At 44.4% G+C, this 18,027-nt stretch overlaps 1 protein-coding gene across 1 annotated transcript in view; it reads right to left on the bottom strand.

Moving 5' to 3' along the window:
• LOC135548231 (zinc finger SWIM domain-containing protein 6-like) overlaps nucleotides 1-18,027 on the bottom strand; it is a 72,004-nt gene that overhangs the window by 27,961 nt on the left and 26,016 nt on the right. Inside the window, exon 2 of the mRNA XM_064977605.1 lies at nucleotides 2,628-2,984. Coding sequence (XP_064833677.1) covers nucleotides 2,628-2,984 — 357 coding nt within the window. The remainder of the gene's footprint in view (nucleotides 1-2,627; nucleotides 2,985-18,027) is intronic.

Genomic DNA, 18,027 nt, shown 5'->3' with positions numbered 1-18,027 from the left:
AGTGAGTTTTCATACTTTGGGGAATTCCCCCGTGGAAATCGAACCCACAACTCTGGCGTTGCAAGCGCCATGCTCTACGAACTGAGCTACCCAGGACTATAAATACAAAAGGATGTGATGTTAGTGGTGTAGAAGTAAGCTCACAGAACGGGATCACCGAGTGCTGAAGGGGGTCAAAATCGTCTGTCCTTGGCTGCTACACCCACTACCAAATTCCAAACTGCCTCTGGAAACAATGTCAGTGCAAGAACTGTTTGTCGGGAGCTACATGGAATGAGTTTCCATGGCCGAGCAGCCACACAAGCCTATGATCACTATGCGTAATACAAAGAGTCAGCTGGAGTGGTGTAAAGCTCGCCGCCATTTGATTCTGGAGCAGTGGAAACGCGTTCTCTGGAGTGATGAATCGTGCTTAATCATCTGGCAGTCCGACGGACAAATCTGGGTTTGGCGGATGCCAGGAGAACGCTACCTGCCCGAATGCATATTGCCAACTGTAAAGTTTGGTGGAGGAGGAATACTGGTCTGGCATTCTAGACAATTCTGTGCTTCCAACTTTGTGGCAACAGTTTGGGGAAGGCCCGTTCCTGAACTTGATTGATTAGCCTGCACAGAGCCCCGACCTCAACCCCATCAAACACCTTGGGATGATTTGTATCTCGGACTGCGAGCCAGGCCTAATCACCCAACATCAGTGCCCTGACCTCAACCCCATCAAACACCTTGGGATGATTTGGATCTCGGACTGCGAGCCAGGCCTAATCACCCAACATCAGTGCCCTGACCTCAACCCCATCAAACACCTTGGGATGATTTGGATCTCGGACTGCGAGCCAGGCCTAATCCCCCAACATCAGTGCCTTGACCTCAACCCCATCAAACACATTGGGATGCTTTGGATCTCGGACTGCGAGCCAGGCCTAATCCCCCAACATCAGTGCCCTGACCTCAACCCCATCAAACATCTCGGACTGCGAGCCAGGCCTAATCACCCAACATCAGTGCCCTGACCTCAACCCCATCAAACACCTTGGGATGCTTTGGATCTCGGACTGCGAGCCAGGCCTAATCCCCCAACATCAGTGCCCTGACCTCAACCCCATCAAACATCTCGGACTGCGAGCCAGGCCTAATCACCCAACATCAGTGCCCGACCTCAACCCCATCAAACATCTCGGACTGCGAGCCAGGCCTAATCCCCCAACATCAGTGCCCTGACCTCAACCCCATCAAACACCTTGGGATGCTTTGGATCTCGGACTGCGAGCCAGGCCTAATCACCCAACATCAGTGCCCGACCTCAACCCCATCAAACACCTTGGGATGCTTTGTATCTCGGACTGCGAGCCAGGCCTAATCACCCAACATCAGTACCCTGACCTCAACCCCATCAAACACCTTGGGATGCTTTGAATCTCGGACTGCGAGCCAGGCCTAATCCCCCAACATCAGTGCCCTGACCTCAACCCCATCAAACACCTTGGGATGCTTTGGGATGAGCCAGGCCTAATCACCCAACATCAGTGCCCTGACCTCAACCCCATCAAACACCTTGGGATGATTTGTATCTCGGACTGCGAGCCAGGCCTAATCACCCAACATCAGTGCCCTGACCTCAACCCCATCAAACACCTTGGGATGCTTTGGATCTCGGACTGCGAGCCAGGCCTAATCCCCCAACATCAGTGCCCTGACCTCAACCCCATCAAACATCTCGGAAACCTAATCACCCAACATCAGTGCCCTGACCTCAACCCCATCAAACACCTTGGGATGATTTGTATCTCGGACTGCGAGCCAGGCCTAATCACCCAACATCAGTGCCCTGACCTCAACCCCATCAAACACCTTGGGATGATTTGTATCTCGGACTGCGAGCCAGGCCTAATCACCCAACATCAGTGCCCTGACCTCAACCCCATCAAACACCTTGGGATGATTTGTATCTCGGACTGCGAGCCAGGCCTAATCACCCAACATCAGTGCCCGACCTCACTAATGCTTGTGGCGGAATGGAAGCAAGTCCCTGCAGCAATGTTCTAACATCTAGTGGAAAGCCTTCCCAGAAGAGTGCAAGCTGTTATTGCAGCAACGGGGGGGGGGGGGGCAAATCCATATTAATGCCCATGATGTTCAACGAGCAGGTGTCCACATAGTGTACATGATCTCTGCCTTGACGATTGCAGTGTTAAATCGGCAGCACCTGTCTAACTTAGGTAATTTTTCTGTTACTTTTACATCTTTCTTTTTCTCTTCCCTGCCCTGCTCTGAAAGCACCACATTGCTGCAGCTTCATTTCAATGAAAGTCTAGTTTGCAATCATATCCGGTAGGGATTCACTGGAGTCAGCCAATCATATCCGGTAGGGATTCACTGGAGTCAGCCAATCATATCCGGTAGGGATTCACTGGAGCCAGCCAATCATATCCGGTAGGGATTCACTGGAGCCAGCCAATCATATCCGGTAGGGATTCACTGGAGTCAGCCAATCATATCCGGTAGGGATTCACTGGAGTCAGCCAATCATATCCGGTAGGGATTCACTGGAGCCAGCCAATTATATCAGCCAGGGGGAAATCTATTCCAGAAAAACACACACACACACACACACACACAACCCCACTCACCATGGACCTGGTTGATCTCAGAGTTTGTTGACAGAATCTCATCAGCTAGTTTCTGAGCAGTGGGCAGCACCTCCGTGTGGTGTACTGTTATCAGGTACTGGACAAACTTCTGCAGCTGGTCTCTGTTCATCTGGAACAGTGTCTCTGAGATGGGCAGGTGCAGTTTGACCTGCTCGGGCTTCCGTACGCGGTACAGGGCCAGCGCTACCACGTGCGCGCAGTAGAAGATGTCCTTATTGCCACAGCTGCACGTGACCGCGGTGATCTTGCAGCGGTCGAAGCTGACACTCACGCTGCAGACGAGCTCGGATTCCGACGGCGTGGCCGGTTCTGTTACCGTTCCGCTGAGGTGGAACCCTGAGAAATAAAAGAGGAGAACCATTAGACGATCAGTCAGTCAATCAATCAAGTAGTCAATCAAATTGTATTCATGTAGCCTAATAGTTTTACACAGAAGTGCGTAACAAAGTCATGTTCGGAATATTTGAACACCCCAATGGCATTCATGTTGTTGTCATTAACCTGTGGGTGTGTGGCTCAGCATCCTATAAGTGCAGTAGATCCACTGTACCAGCTAGCTACTAGTCAGATTATAATGGTAAGGGGGGGAAGAGAAAGAGCAGTCCCTGAAGCGAAGAGAGGGGAACATCGCTCTAGTCTCTCTCTCTCTGGGGAAAAGGTCAAACTGATGATCTCTAGAGTCCCTCGGTGTGACAAGTGATGCCCTCCTAATGCAGTAGAGCTCAGCTGTCACTCACGCACTCATAATCCCCCCCCACCCACACCTATTTTCTATAAACCTGACATTCTCTGGCTAAGAGGTCACTCATTGGAGATACAGCCCGGGATCAAGCCCGGGTCTGTAGGGACACCTCTGGCACTGCACTACCCAGTCCCCGAAATAGCTACCCGGCTAACTATTTAGCAGTCTTTTGGCTTGAGGAGAAAGGGGAAGTCCAAACAAAGGTATCCATTTTATTTGGGGCTTTCTCAAAGTACACACACAGACACCAGGAGGAGAGGTTCTACTACCCAGTACTGGAAGCTCTGGATCAGGCTCTCCCCACTATGATATGCTAATGTATCACATTGCTACTTTTCCTGACTGTCTACGAAGAATCCTCTGTGAGCCTGATATTGATGGGCTGAAATGGTGTATCTACACAACATGACCAGGAGTATATGGACACCTGCTTGTCAAACATTATTATGGGCATTAATATGGAGTTGGTCCCCCCTTTTCTGCTATAACAGCCTCCACTCTTCTGGGAAGGCTTTCCACTAGATGCTGGAACATTGCTGCAGGGACTTGCTTCCGTTCAGCCACAAGAGCATTAGTGAGGTCGGGCACTGATGTTGGGCGATTAGGCCTGGCTCGCTGTCAGCGTTCCAATTAATCCCAAAGGTGTTTGATGGGGTTGAGGTCAGGGGTCTGTGTGGGCCAGTCAAGTTATTCCACACCGATCACGACAAACCATTCCAGTATGGACCTCGCTTTGTGCACGGGGGCATTGCTTTATTGAAACAGGAAAGGACCTTCCCCAAAGTTGGGCCAGAAAGTTGGAAGCACAGAATCGTCTAGAATGTCATTGTTTGATGTAGAGTTGAGATTCCCCTTCACTGGCACTAAGGGGCCTAGCCTGAACCATGAAAAATAGCCCCAAACCATTATTCCTCCCCCACCAAACTTTACAGTTGGCAATATGCATTCGTGCGGGTAGCGTTCTCCTGGCATCCGCCAATCCCAGGTTCGTCCTTCAGACTGCCAGGTGGTGAAGTGTGAATCATCACTCCAGAGAACACGTTTCCACCACTCCAGAGTCCAATGGCGGCGAGCTTCACGCCACTCCAGTCAACACTTGGTATTGCATTTGGTGATCTTAGGCTTGTGTGCAGCTGCTTGGCCACGGAAACCCATTTCATGAAGCTCCCAACTAACTGTTCGTGTGCTGATCTTGCTTTCAGAGACAATTTGGAACTCGGTAGTGAGTTGTTTTTTTACGCGCTACACGCTTCAGCTGTCCCGTTCTGTGAGCTTGTGTGGCCTACCACTTCGTGGCTGAGCTGTTATTGCTCCTAGACAATTCCACTTCACAATAACAGCACTTAGTGGATCGGGGCAGCTCTAACAGGGCAGAAACTTGACGAACTGACTTGTTGGAAAGGTGGCATCCTATGACGGTGCCACGTTGAAAGTAAGGCCATTCTACTGCCAATGTTTGTCTATGGAGATTAATGGCTGTGTACTCGATTTTATACACCTGTCAGAAACGGTGTGGATGAAATAGCCAAATCCACTAATTTGAAGCAGTGGTGTCTACATACACTGCCCATACAAAATGATAAGACCGAACATCCATAGCTTAGTCTGAAAGCCTCAGATGTCCTAGAGTGTGGGTCAAAGGTCAACTTTGCCCTAAATCTTTTAAGGGTTGACGTAAGGCCTGGATCTGGCTACGCTGATCCTAAAATCAGTGCTTATTAATAAGCAGGGGACAAATAGTCCTTTGGTCTGAGATTGATTTTATAACAATTCAATAACTGTCACAGGGGAGGTTTGGGAGACAGCATACACACACACACGTTTCGCTTCGCAACAGGCTTTTGCTCAATCAGAATACAGGAAACTCACACTCAGACATGACTAACAGAAGACGGGGGAGAGAGAACGTGAGTGACAAAGAGAGCAGCGAGCAAAGAGACAGAGGTAGACGAGAGGAGAGAGAAAGAGGGAGAACCCCCTCCTGTTACTCCTCCATTTCCTTCCTAGCAGTCAGCTGACAACGACACAGGGGATCACCTTTTACACACACACGCTTGCGTAAGTACATCCCCCGGTTGGCAGTTGCTTGTACTAGTTCGCACACACACTAACACTGAGGGCACTCCCCTGTTTTATATGGCCCAACCCGGGTCATGCATGGCCCACAGCTGAACTACTGACGTCAGAGAAGAGGAAGGGAGAGAGAGAGGGAGGAGGGAGAAAGAGAAGGGAGAGGCAGAGAGAATTCCAAAACAGGGGAGGAGACCGCTGGGCTGGTGGGAAGCTTGGAAAGCCCTCAGCTGAGTGTGAGAAGAGATATTTGGCGACGTGCCAGAGCCCTGAGCTCAGCATTCTGTAATGCACTTCCCCTCTTCTGCTCTGTAGCTTGCATAATACTGCTTAGCGCTGCACGACAATCAGACTTAACCCTTACTTACTTACCAAAACAACGAGACAACCCTTAACTACCACTACAGAACATAATACTGCCAAGCGCTGAGCGGCTACCAGACTTAACCCTTAACCTCTTAGATGTAATAGCAAAATTGAGATTGCTGCCTAAATAGACATACCCAAAAGTAAATGCTATTCATGTGTAATTGCAAGATTCTGACTTTTCAAAACGTGGTATATTTGGAAAGATGGTATGGGAGACGATGAGAAAATGATCAGAAGATAGATAGGGGTTGCATAGTTCAGAAAACACAAGATCAAGCACACACAAAACAACTCTTTGTTTTTTTTATTTTGAAAGAAATCTTTAACTGACAAGTTAAAAGTGAATTATTGAAGCCCAGAGCTGGAAACACATCAGATGGTTTCCACAACATGTGAACAACATCAGAAAATAAAAATGGGATTGATACACCTAACTAAACTCAGCAAAAAAAGAAACGTCCTCTCACTGTCGACTGTGTATATTTTCAGCAAACTTGCCATATGTAAATATTTGTAAGAACATAACAAGATTCAACAACTGAGACAAACTGAACAAGTTCCACAGACATGTGACTAACAGAAATGGAATAATGTGTCCCTGAACAGGGGGTCAAAAGTAAAAGTATCTGGTGTGGCCAACAGCTGCATTAAGTACTGCAGTGCATCTGCTCATGGACAGCACCAGATTTGCCAGTTCTTTCTGTGAGATGTTACTCCACTCTTCCACCAAGACACCTGCAAGTTCCCGGACATTTCTGGGGGGAATGTCCCTAGCCCTTACCCTCCGATCCAACAGGTCCCAGACGTGCTCAATGGGATTGCGATCCGGGCTCATGGCAGAATACTGACATTCCTGTCTTGCACCGCACAGAGGTATGGCTGGTGTCATTGTCAGTCATCTGAGCCTTACCACGAGGGAGATGTCTTCCCTGTAACGCAGTGTTGAGATTGCCTGCAATGACAACAAGCTCAGTACGACGATGCTGTGACACACCGCCTCAGACCATGATGGACCCTCCACCTCCAAATCGATCCAGAGTACAGGCCTCGGTGTAACGCTCATTCAATCGACGATAAGCACGAATCCGACCATCACCCCTGGTGAGACAAAACCGCGACTCATCAGTGAAGAGCACTTGTTGCCAGTCCTGTCTGGTCCTGCGACGGTGGGTTTTGTGTCCATAGGCAACGTTGTTGCCAGTGATGTCTGGACCTGCCTTACAACAGGCCTACAAGCCCTCAGTCCAGCCTCTCTCAGCCTATTGCGGACAGTCTGAGCACTGATGGAGGGATTGTGTATTCCTGGTGTAAATGGGGCAGTTGTTGCCTTCCTGTACCTGTCCTGCAGGTGTGATGTTCGGATGTACTGATCCTGTGCAGTTGTTATTATACGTGTTCTACCACTGCGAGGACAATCAGCTGTCCGTCCTGTCTCCCTTGTAAGCTGTCTTACACAGTACGGATATTGCAATTCATTGCCCTTGCTAGATCTGCAGTCCTCATGCCTCCTTGCAGCATGACCAAGGCACGTTCACACAGATAAGCAGGGACCCTGGGCATCTTTCTTTGGTGTTTTTCAGAGTCAGTAGAAAGGCCTTTTTAGTGTCTTAAGTTTTCATAACTATGACTTTAATTGCTTACCGTCTGTAAGCTGTTAGTGTCTTAACGACCGTTCCACAGGTGCATGTTCATTCATTGTTTATGGTTCAATGAACAAGTATGGGAAACAGTGTTTAAACCCTTTACAATAAAGATCTGTGAAGTTATTTGTATGAATTCTCTTTCAAAGACAGGGTCCTGAAAAATGGACGTCTCTTTCTTTTGCTGAGTTTAGAAATGGGCAGATGTTTTAGTAAACGGTGTCAGGTGTGGTCTCGGGATGTTTCCAAGTGTCCCTAAACTTCTCCAAAGTGGCATAATGTCTGTAAATTAGATATATCCAGTGCTATTACAGTTGAAGTCGGAAGTTTACATACACTTAGGTTGGAGTCATTAACTTGTTTTTCGACCACTCCACAAATTTCTTGTTAATAAACTATAGTTTAGGCAAGTCGGTTAGGACATCTAATTTGTGCATGACACAAGTAATTTTTCCAACAATTGTTGGATTATTTCACTTATAATTCACCGAATCACAATTCGCAACTGCACATGGGGACAAAGATCATACTTTTTGGAGAAATGTCCTCTGGTCTGATGAAACAAAAATAGAACTGTTTGGCCATAATGACCATAATTATGTTTGGTGGAAAAGGGGGAGGCGTGCAAGCCGAAGAACACCATCCCAACTGTGAAGCACAGGGTGGCAGCATCATGTTGTGTTTTTTTTGCTGCAGGAGCTACTGGTGAACTTCACAAAATAGATGGCATCATGAGGCAGGACAATTATGTGGATATATTGAAGCAACATCGCAAGACAACAGTCAGGAAGTTAAAGCTTGGTAGCAAATGGGTCTTCCAAATGGACAATGACCCCAAGCATACTTCAAAATTTGTGGCAAAATGGCTTAAGGACAACAAAGTCAAGGTATTGGATTGGCCATCACAAAGCCCTGACCTCAATCCCATAGAAAATATGTGAGCAGGACTGAAAAAGCATATGCGAGCAAGGAGGCCTACAAACCTGACTCAGTTACACCAGCTCTGTCAGGAGGAATGGGCCAAAATCCACCCAACTTATTGTTGGAAGCTTATGTAAGGCTACCGAAACGTTTGACCCAAGTTAAACAATGCTACCTAATACTAATTGAGTGTATGTAAACTTCTGACCCACAGGGATTGTGATGAAAGAAAAGCTTAAATAAAAATCACTCTATTATTCTGACATTTCACATTCTTAAAATAAAGTGGTGATTTTAACTGACCTAAGAGGGAATTTTTACTAGGATTAAAATGTCAAGAATTGTGAAACACCTTAGCCAAATATATTTAAACTCAGTTTATGTAAACTTCAGACTTCAACTGTACATATCTGCAATCCCTAAATGTATTTGTTCATTATAAAAACACCATTTCTACATATCAAACACACTCAAACATCGTGCTGGTGTTATGGGGAATCCAGTGTACATTCAAGTGTCCTTTCAAACGCTCTAATGTGTCTGAATGTGGTAATTACACTGGATATGCCTAAAAGTTATTGTTCACAATAAAAACTAAATTTTCAACAACACCAACCTCTCTCAAACATTGTGGTGGTGTTGGGTGACATACAGGGATATCCAAGTGTTTTCATCATATTTTTCATGTGCAAAGGTCTTTTGGTGGACATTCAATGTTGCCATTAAATCAAATCAAATTTTATTTGTCACATACACATGGTTAGCAGATGTTAATGCGAGTGTAGCGAAATGCTTGTGCTTCTAGTTCCCACAATGCAGTAATAACCAACAAGTAATCTAGCTAACAATTCCAAAACTACTACCTTATAGACACAAGTGTAAGGGGATAAAGAATATGTACATAAAGATATATGAATGAGTGATGGTACAGAGCGGCATAGGCAAGATACAGTAGATGGTATTGAGTACAGTATATACATATGAGATGAGTATGTAAACAAAGTGGCTAGTGATACATGTATTACATAAAGATGCAGTAGATGTTATAGAGTACAGTATATACGTATACATATGAGATGAATAATGTAGGGTATGTAAACATTATATTAGGTAGCATTGTTTAAAGTGGCTAGTGATATATTTTACATAAATTTCCCATCAATTCCCATTATTAAAGTGGCTGGAGTTGAGTCAGTGTGTTGGCAGCAGCTACTCAATGTTAGTGGTGGCTGTTTAACAGTCTGATGGCCTTGAGATTGAAAAACAGCTTCTGTCTCTCGGTCCCAGCTTTGATGCACCTGTACTGACCTCGCCTTCTGGATGATAGCGGGGTGAACAGGCCACACAGTCGTGGGTGAACAGGGAGTACAGGAGAGGGCTCAGAACGCACCCTTGTGGGGCGCCACTGTTGAGGATCAGCGGGGTGGAGATGTTGTTGCCTATCCTCACCACCTGGGGGCGGCCCGTCAGGAAGTCCAGTACCCAGTTGCACAGGGCGGGGTCGAGACCCAGGAGGGTACTATGGTGTTAAATGCCGAGCTGTAGTCGATGAACAGCATTCTCACATAGGTATTCCTCTTGTCCAGATGGGTTAGGGCAGTGTGCAGTGTGGTTGAGATTGCATCGTCTGTGGACCTATTTGGGCGGTAAGCAAATTGGAGTGGGTCTAGGGTGTCAGGTAGGGTGGAGGTGATATGGTCCTTGACTAGTCTCTCAAAGCACTTCATGATGACGGAAGTGAGTGCTACGGGGCGGTAGTCGTTTAGCTCAGTTACCTTAGCTTTCTTGGGAACAGGAACAATGGTGGCCCTCTTGAAGCATTTGGGAACAACAGACTGGGATAGGGATTGATTGAATATGTCCGTAAACACACCTGCCAGCTGGTCTGCGCATGCTCCGAGGGCGCGGCGGGGATGCCGTCTGGGCCTGCAGCCTTGCGAGGGTTGACACGTTTAAATGTTTTCCTCACGTCGGCTGCAGTGAAGGAGAGTACCTCTTGTGTCCGAGCCGTTGAAATGAGATTCTACTTTGTCTCTATACTGACGCTTAGCTTGTTTGATTGCCTTGCGGAGGGAATAGCTACACTGTTTGTATTCGGTCATGTTTCCGGTCACCTTGCCCTGATTAAAAGCAGTGGTTCGCGCTTTCAGTTTCACGCAAATGCTGCCATCATTCCACTGTTTCTGGTTTGGGAATGTTTTAATCGTTGCTATGGGAATGACATCTTAAACGCACGTTCTAATGAACTCGCTCACCGAATCAGCGTATTCGTCAATGTTGTTTGATGCAATACGAAACATATCCCACTCCACGTGATGGAAGCAGTCTTGGAGTGTGGAATCAGCTTGGTCGGACCAGCGTTGAACAGACCTCAGCGCGGGAGCTTCTTGTTTTAGTTTCTGTCTGTAGGCAGTGATCAACAAAATGGAGTCGTGGTCAGCTTTTCCGGAAGGAGAGCGGGGCAGGGCCTTATATGCGTCACGGAAGTTAGAATAGCAATGATCCAAGGTTTTTCCTGTCCAGGTTGCGCAATCGATATGCTGATACAATTTAGGGAGTCTTGTTTTCAGATTAGCCTTGTTAAAATCCCCAGCTACAATGAATGCAGCATCAGGATATATGGATTCCAGTTTGCAAAGAGTCAAATAAAGTTCGTTCAGAGCCATCGATGTGTCTGCTTGGGGGGAATAGATACGGCTGTGATTATAATCGAAGAGAATTCCCTTGGTAGATAATGCGGTCGACATTTGATTGTGAGGAATTCTAAATCAGGTGAACAGAAGGATTTGAGTTCCTGTATGTTGTTGTGGCTACACCATGTCTCGTTAACCATGAAGCATACGCCCCCGCCCCTCTTCTTACCAGAAAGATGTTTGTTTCTGTTGGCGCGATGCGTGGAGAAACCAGCTGGCTGCACCGACTCCGATAGCGTCTCTCCAGTGAGCCATGTTTCCGTGAAGCAAAGAATGTTACAGTCGCTGATGTCCCTCTGGAATGCTACCCTTGCTCGGATTTCATCAACCTTGTTGTCAAGAGACTGGACATTGGCGAGAAGAATGCTAGGGAGTGGTGCACGATGTGCCCGTCTCCGGAGTCTGACCAGAAGACCGCTCGTTTCCCCCTTTTACGAAGTCGTTTTTGGGTCGCCGGCTGGGATCAATTCCGTTGTCCTGGGTGAAAGGCAGAACACAGGATCCGCTTCGCAAAAAGTCATATTCTTGGTCGTACTGATGGTGAGTTGACGCTGCTCTTATATTCCGTAGTTCTTCTCGACTGTATGTAATGAAACCTAAGATGACCTGGGGTACCAATGTAAGAAATAACATGTAAAAAAAAAACTGCATAGTTTCCTAGGAACGCGAAGCGAGGCGGCCATCTCTGTCGGCGCCGGAAGTATAGTGATACAAATGTAAGTATAGTGATAAGTGATACATCATCAGATAATACGAAATAGTTTAGATTAATTAGGGCCGATTTCAAGTTTTCATAACAATCGGAAATCAATATTTTTGGATGCCAATTTTGCCAATTTATTTTTTTGCACCTTTATTTAACTAGGCAAGTCAGTTAAGAACACGTTCTTATTTTCAATGACGGCCTAGGAACGGTGAGTTAACTGCCTTGTTCAGGGGCAGAACGACAGATTTTTACCTTGTCAGCTCGGGAATTCAATCTTGCAACCTTACGGTTAACGAATTGCAAAAATCGCTGAAGTTGGAGACTTTATCTCCCTCACCAACTTTAAACATCTGATATCTGAGCAGCTAACCGATCGCTACAGCTGTACATAGTACATCGGTAAATAGCCCACCCAATTTACCTACCTCATCCCCATACTGTTTTTATTTATTTACTTTTCTGCTCTTTTGCACACCAGTATCTCTACCTGTACATGACCATCTGATCATTTATCACTCTCGTGTTAATCTGCTAAATTGTAATTATTCGCCTACCTCCTCATGCCTTTTGCACACAATGTATATAGACTCTTTTTATTAAAAAATGTTCTACTGTGTTATTGACTTGTTTGTTGTTTACTCCATGTGTTGCTGTCTGTTCACACTGCTATGCTTTATATTGGCCAGGTCGCAGTTGTAAATGAGAACTTGTTCTCAACTAGCCTACCTGGTTAAATAAAGGTGAAATAAAAATAAAATGTAAAAACTAGTCCAACGCTCTAACCACCTGCCTCATGAAGAACCTGCCTGTTACGCTAATGCAGTAAGAAGCCAAGGTAAGTTGCTAGCTAGCATTAAACTTATCTTATAAAAAACAATCATAATCACTAGTTATAACTACACATGGTTGATGATATTACTAGTTTATCTAGCGTGTCCTGCGTTGCATATAATCGATGCAGTGCGCATTTGCAAAAAGGACTGGCTTTGCTCCAACGTGTACCTAACCATAGACACCAATGCCTTTCTTAAAATCAATACACAGAAGTATATATTTTTAAACCTGCATATTTAGCTAAAAGAAATCCAGGTTAGCAGGCAATATTAACCAGGTGAAATTGTGTCACTTCTCTTGCGTTCATTGCCCGCAGAGTCGGGGTACAGTGGGGGAGGGTACAGTGGCAATAAAATGCAAATTAATTATTTAAAAATCATACAATGTGATTTTTCTTTTAAATTCCATCTATCTCAGTTGAAGTGTACCTATGATAAAAATGACAGACCTCTACATGCTTTGTAAGTAGGAAACACTGCCGATTTTGCAGGTTATCAAATATTTGTTCTCCCCACTGTATATGCAACAATTTGGGCCGCCTGGCTCTTTGCGAACTAATGTGCCAGAATTTTACGTAATTGTGACATAACACTGAAGGTTGTGCAATGTAACAGGAATATTTAGACTTATGGATGCCACCCGTTAGATAAAATACGGACATTTCACTGAAAGAATAAACGTTTTGTTTTCGAGATGATAGTTTCCAGATTTGACCATATTAATGACCTAAGGCTCGTATTTGTGTGTTATGTTATAATTAAGGCTATGATTTGATAAAGCAGTCTGACTGAGCGATGGTAGGCACCAGCAGGCTCAATCAAGCATTCATTCAAACAGCACTTTCCTGCGTTTTGCCAGAAGCTCGTCGCTGTGCTTCAAGCATTGCGCTGTTTATGACTTCAACGCTATCAACTCTCGAGATTAGGCTGGTGTAACCGATGTGAAATGGCTAGCGAGTTAACGGGGTGTGCGCTAATAGCGTTTCAAACGTCACTCACTCTGAGACTTGGAATAGTTGTTCCCCTTGCTCTGCATGGGTAACGCTGCTTCGAGGGTGGCTGTTGTCAATGTGTTCCGGGTTCGAGCCCAGGTAGGAGCGAGAAGAGGGTTGGAAGCTATACTATTACACTGGCAATACTAAAGTGCCTATAAGAACATCAAAGGTATATGAAATACAAATTGTATAGAGAGAAATAGTCATATTATTCCTATAATAACTACAACTTAAAACTTCTTACCTGAGAATATTGAAGACTCATGTTAAAAGGAACCACCAGCTTTCATATGTTCTCATGTTCTGAGCAAGGAATTTAAACGTTAGCTTTCTTACATGGCACATATTGTACTTGCAACGCCAAGCGTCGTGGGTTCGATTCCCGCTGATGGGGCCCCCATATGTAAAATTAGTGGCCCCAGCCGACTTGTAAGTCGCTTTGGACAAAAGCGTCTGCTAAATGGGATTTATTATTATTATTATTTTAAAAGAACAAAAGAGTTCTACAAGCAGTTGTTACAACAACAAGAAAATAGCTTCAAGTGTTTTTTCCAAATACTGGTAGATTCAACTAATAAAATAATGGACGACCTGACCAAAGAGGTCCAGGACCCGGAGAACAGTATGCCATTCTCCCAGGGTCAGCTCGATGAGTTGAAACAGGAGAACGGCAAGAGGACAACAATCTGTAAGTCATTGAGAGAGGACATCAGTTGTGTGTGAATCCATGAAGTCTGATTTATCCGGCATTGTTATCTCAAGAGACAATCAAGGCGGAACAACACGTTTGTGGAAGGAATTGCAGAATCTCAACGTGAGACCTGGACGGAGTCTGAGGACAAAGTGGGGGAAATTATCTCTGAAAAATTGAAGATGGACCACAGGGTGATTGAGGAGGATCCTGAAGCTGTGCGCCAGAAGAGGAAAGAACTGATCCCAGTCATGAAAGCTGCCAGAGCGCGTGGGGACATTACTTACATCTGCTATGACAGGCTCATTGTCCACCCTCCCTCCCATAAGCCTGGAAGGGATGAGAGCGCCAAGCCTATGGGTTTGTAGCTTCTTCCCCACAGCGCGCGCGCGCGCGCACACACACACACACACACACACACACACACACACACACACACACACACACACACACACACACACACACACACACACACACACACACACACACACACACACACACACACACACACACACACGCGCACGCACGCACACACACACACACACACACCCCAATTGATTAATGGACTGCTGAATGTATATATTTTTCTTCTCTTGCTTGGTTTGCTCTTTTCAGTATCATGTCTATCTCTGATAAGCTATCCAGGAAAGGGCTGAAAACAGCCCATATTAATATATGTAGCCTTAGAAATAAGGTTCATGAAATCAATAACTTGCTACTGCATTTGATCTTACAGCACTAGCAATACAAGGATATTACATCCATAAAAGAGAGAGCAATACATATGGGGAGGTGTTGCTGCGCACGTGTGTGTGTGTGTGTATTTTCAGAACCTTATCCCTGTAATGCTTAGAGAAGATCTTATGTCAAGTGTTATTGAAGTGTTGTGGTTGCAGGTTCACCTGCCTCATCTAAAGCCTTTTCTTTTGGGGTGTTGCTATAGGCACCAAGTGCTAACAGTCAGTATCTAAATAATATGTGTGAAATACTTGATAGTGTATGTGATGTAAATAGATGTCTACTTTCTTGGGGACCTGAATATTGACTGGTTTTCATCAAGCTGTCCAATCAAGAGGAAGATTCTCACTGTAACCAGTGCCTGTAATCTGGTTCAGGTTATTAATCAACCTACCATGGTGGTTACAAAAACTACAGGAACAAGATCATCCACATGTATCGATCACATTTTTTTAACTAATAATGTAAAACTTTGTTCTAAAGCCATACCCATTGGGTGCAGTGATCCCAATATTGTGGCTATACCCATGAATGCCAAAGTTCCAACAGTTGGGCCTGAAATAGTGTATAAGAGACCATACAAATTGTTATCAGTATAAAAAGACACCTGTCCACAACCTCAAACAGTCACTCTCCAAACTCCACTATGAGTTTCCCAGAACAACTGCAAAGGACTGTGTGAAGATGCTGGAGGAAACAGGTACAGAAGTATCTATATCCACAGTAAAACAAGTCCTATATCAACATTACCTTGAAAGGCCGCTCAACAAGGAAGAAGAAGAAGTTTTGAGGGTGCTTTGCTGCAGGAGGGACTGGTGCACTTCACAAAATAGATGGCATCATGAGGATGGAAAATTATGTGGATATATTAAGCAACATCTCAAGACATCAGTCAGGAAGTTCAGGCTTGGTCACAAATGGCTATTCCAAATGGACAATGACCCCAAGCATACTTACAAAGTTCTGGAAAAATTGCTTAAGGACAATAAAGTCAAGGTATTGGAGTGGCCATCACAAAGGCCTGACCTCAATCCTATAGAAAATGTGTGCAGAACTGAAAAAGCATGTGCGAGCAAGGAGGCCTACAAACCTGACTCAGTTACACCAGCTCTGTCAGGAGGAATGGGCCAAATATTCACAAAATGTATTGTGGGAAGCTTGTGGAAGGCTACCCAAAACATTTGACCCAAGTTAAACAATTTAAAAGCAATGCTACAAAATACTAATTGACTGTATGTAAACTTCGGACCCACTGGGAATGTGATGAAAGAAATAAAAGCTTAAATAAATCATTCTCCCCACTATTATTCTGACATTTCACATTCTTAAAATAAAGTGGTGATCCTAACGGACCTAAAGACAGGGAATATTTACTATGATTAAATGTCAGGAATTGTGAAAAACTGAGTTTAAATGTATTTAGCCAAGGTGTATATAAACTTCCAACTTCAACTGTATATGTTGTGGAACTGTTAGATATTTCTTCTTAGTCATTACTGCACTGTCGGAGGTAGAAGCACAAGCATTTCGCTCCACCCGCAATAACATCTACTAAACACGTGTATGTGACCAATAAAACGTGATTTGATTTTGATTTGTAATCAGAGGGCTGATATTAATACTTGGCATGCCAGTCTCTCTTTGCTAAGAGTTGAGGAGAGACTGACTGCAACACTTCTTTTCATAAGAAACATTGATGTGTTGAAAATCCCAAATTGTTTGTATGGTCAACACACAGTTCTAACACACACACCCACCAGACATGCCACCAGGGGTCTTTTCAGTCCCCAAATCCAGAACAAAGTCAAGAAAGTGTACAGTATTATATAGAGCCATTATTGCATGGAACTTCCTACCATCTCATATTGCTCAAGTGAACATCAAACCTGGTTTCAAAAAACAGATAAAGCAACACCTCGTGGCACAGCGCCTCCCCTATTTGACCTAGACAGTTTGTGTGTATTCATTGATATGTAGCTTACGTGTGCCTTTAAAAAAAATGTTTTATGTTGTTCTGTCCTTGAGCTCATCTATTAATGTTCTGTATTATGTCATGATTCGGATTCACGAAACATTACTTATTAAAAAAACGTAAGAAGTTTCTTAAGGAAAAAAATAGGAAGTTCATAAGTGTTCATAAATGTAATTCCTCAAAATGCTCTTAGGAATTTGTAAATATCTTCTTATGTGGCATTGACATTAGTGACGTGCTTGAAACCAATAAATAAACCTGTGACAGGGAAGGTAAACATTTTGGGGGGTTATTTCATTATAAGCATCTGACTAGCGATATCAAAATCAAAAAATATATAAAAAGAGATTGAAGTCATGGTGGAGGAAATAACAGCCAGGAAAAGGTTGATGTTGGGGAGACTTGATGCGGGGTCACTGCAGAGACCAAAAAGAAAGGCTGGGCGAGAGTGGCCAAGTCTGTCTCTGCCGTCGGGGGTATGGCAAGGGACAGTGACGCCATAAAAAAAAAAGTGGTTCGACATCAAGTCGGCTGCTAAGAAGGGAGCTGAGAGACCAGTAAGTTAGTTAGCTACGTTAACTAGCTAACATGTAAAGGCATTATAGCCAACAATAGCTAACTCAGCCAAGTTCTTCTTTGCAAATTGACGAGATAGCACTAGCTGTTTAACACTTCTAGAATATTGTAATATATTGTTAATTACTAGCTAGCTAGATAATGCGTGTATAATTTGTATTTTTGCTGTATTTAAATATCCGGTAGCCAACTGTGTCTGTAGCGCAATAAAATATTCATGGTTACAAAAGTATTAATTTATCTCAAGACAAGAGTTTAGCTGTCTAAAGTTAAAGCATTATTTTCAAGAATCACATTTATTCTTAAATTTTTTCTTAGGAAGAAACTTGGCCAGGTCGCAGTTGTAAATGAGAACTTGTTCTCAACTAGCCTACCTGGTTACATAAAGGTGAAATAAATTAAAAAAATTAGGAAAACCCTTAAGAACTTTTCC

The sequence above is a fragment of the Oncorhynchus masou genome, chromosome 11 (assembly GCF_036934945.1).
Source record: "Oncorhynchus masou masou isolate Uvic2021 chromosome 11, UVic_Omas_1.1, whole genome shotgun sequence".
Lineage (NCBI taxonomy): Eukaryota > Metazoa > Chordata > Actinopteri > Salmoniformes > Salmonidae > Oncorhynchus > Oncorhynchus masou.
Note: the sequence above shows the minus strand (reverse complement) of the source record. Positions and strands in the feature narration are given on the sequence as shown.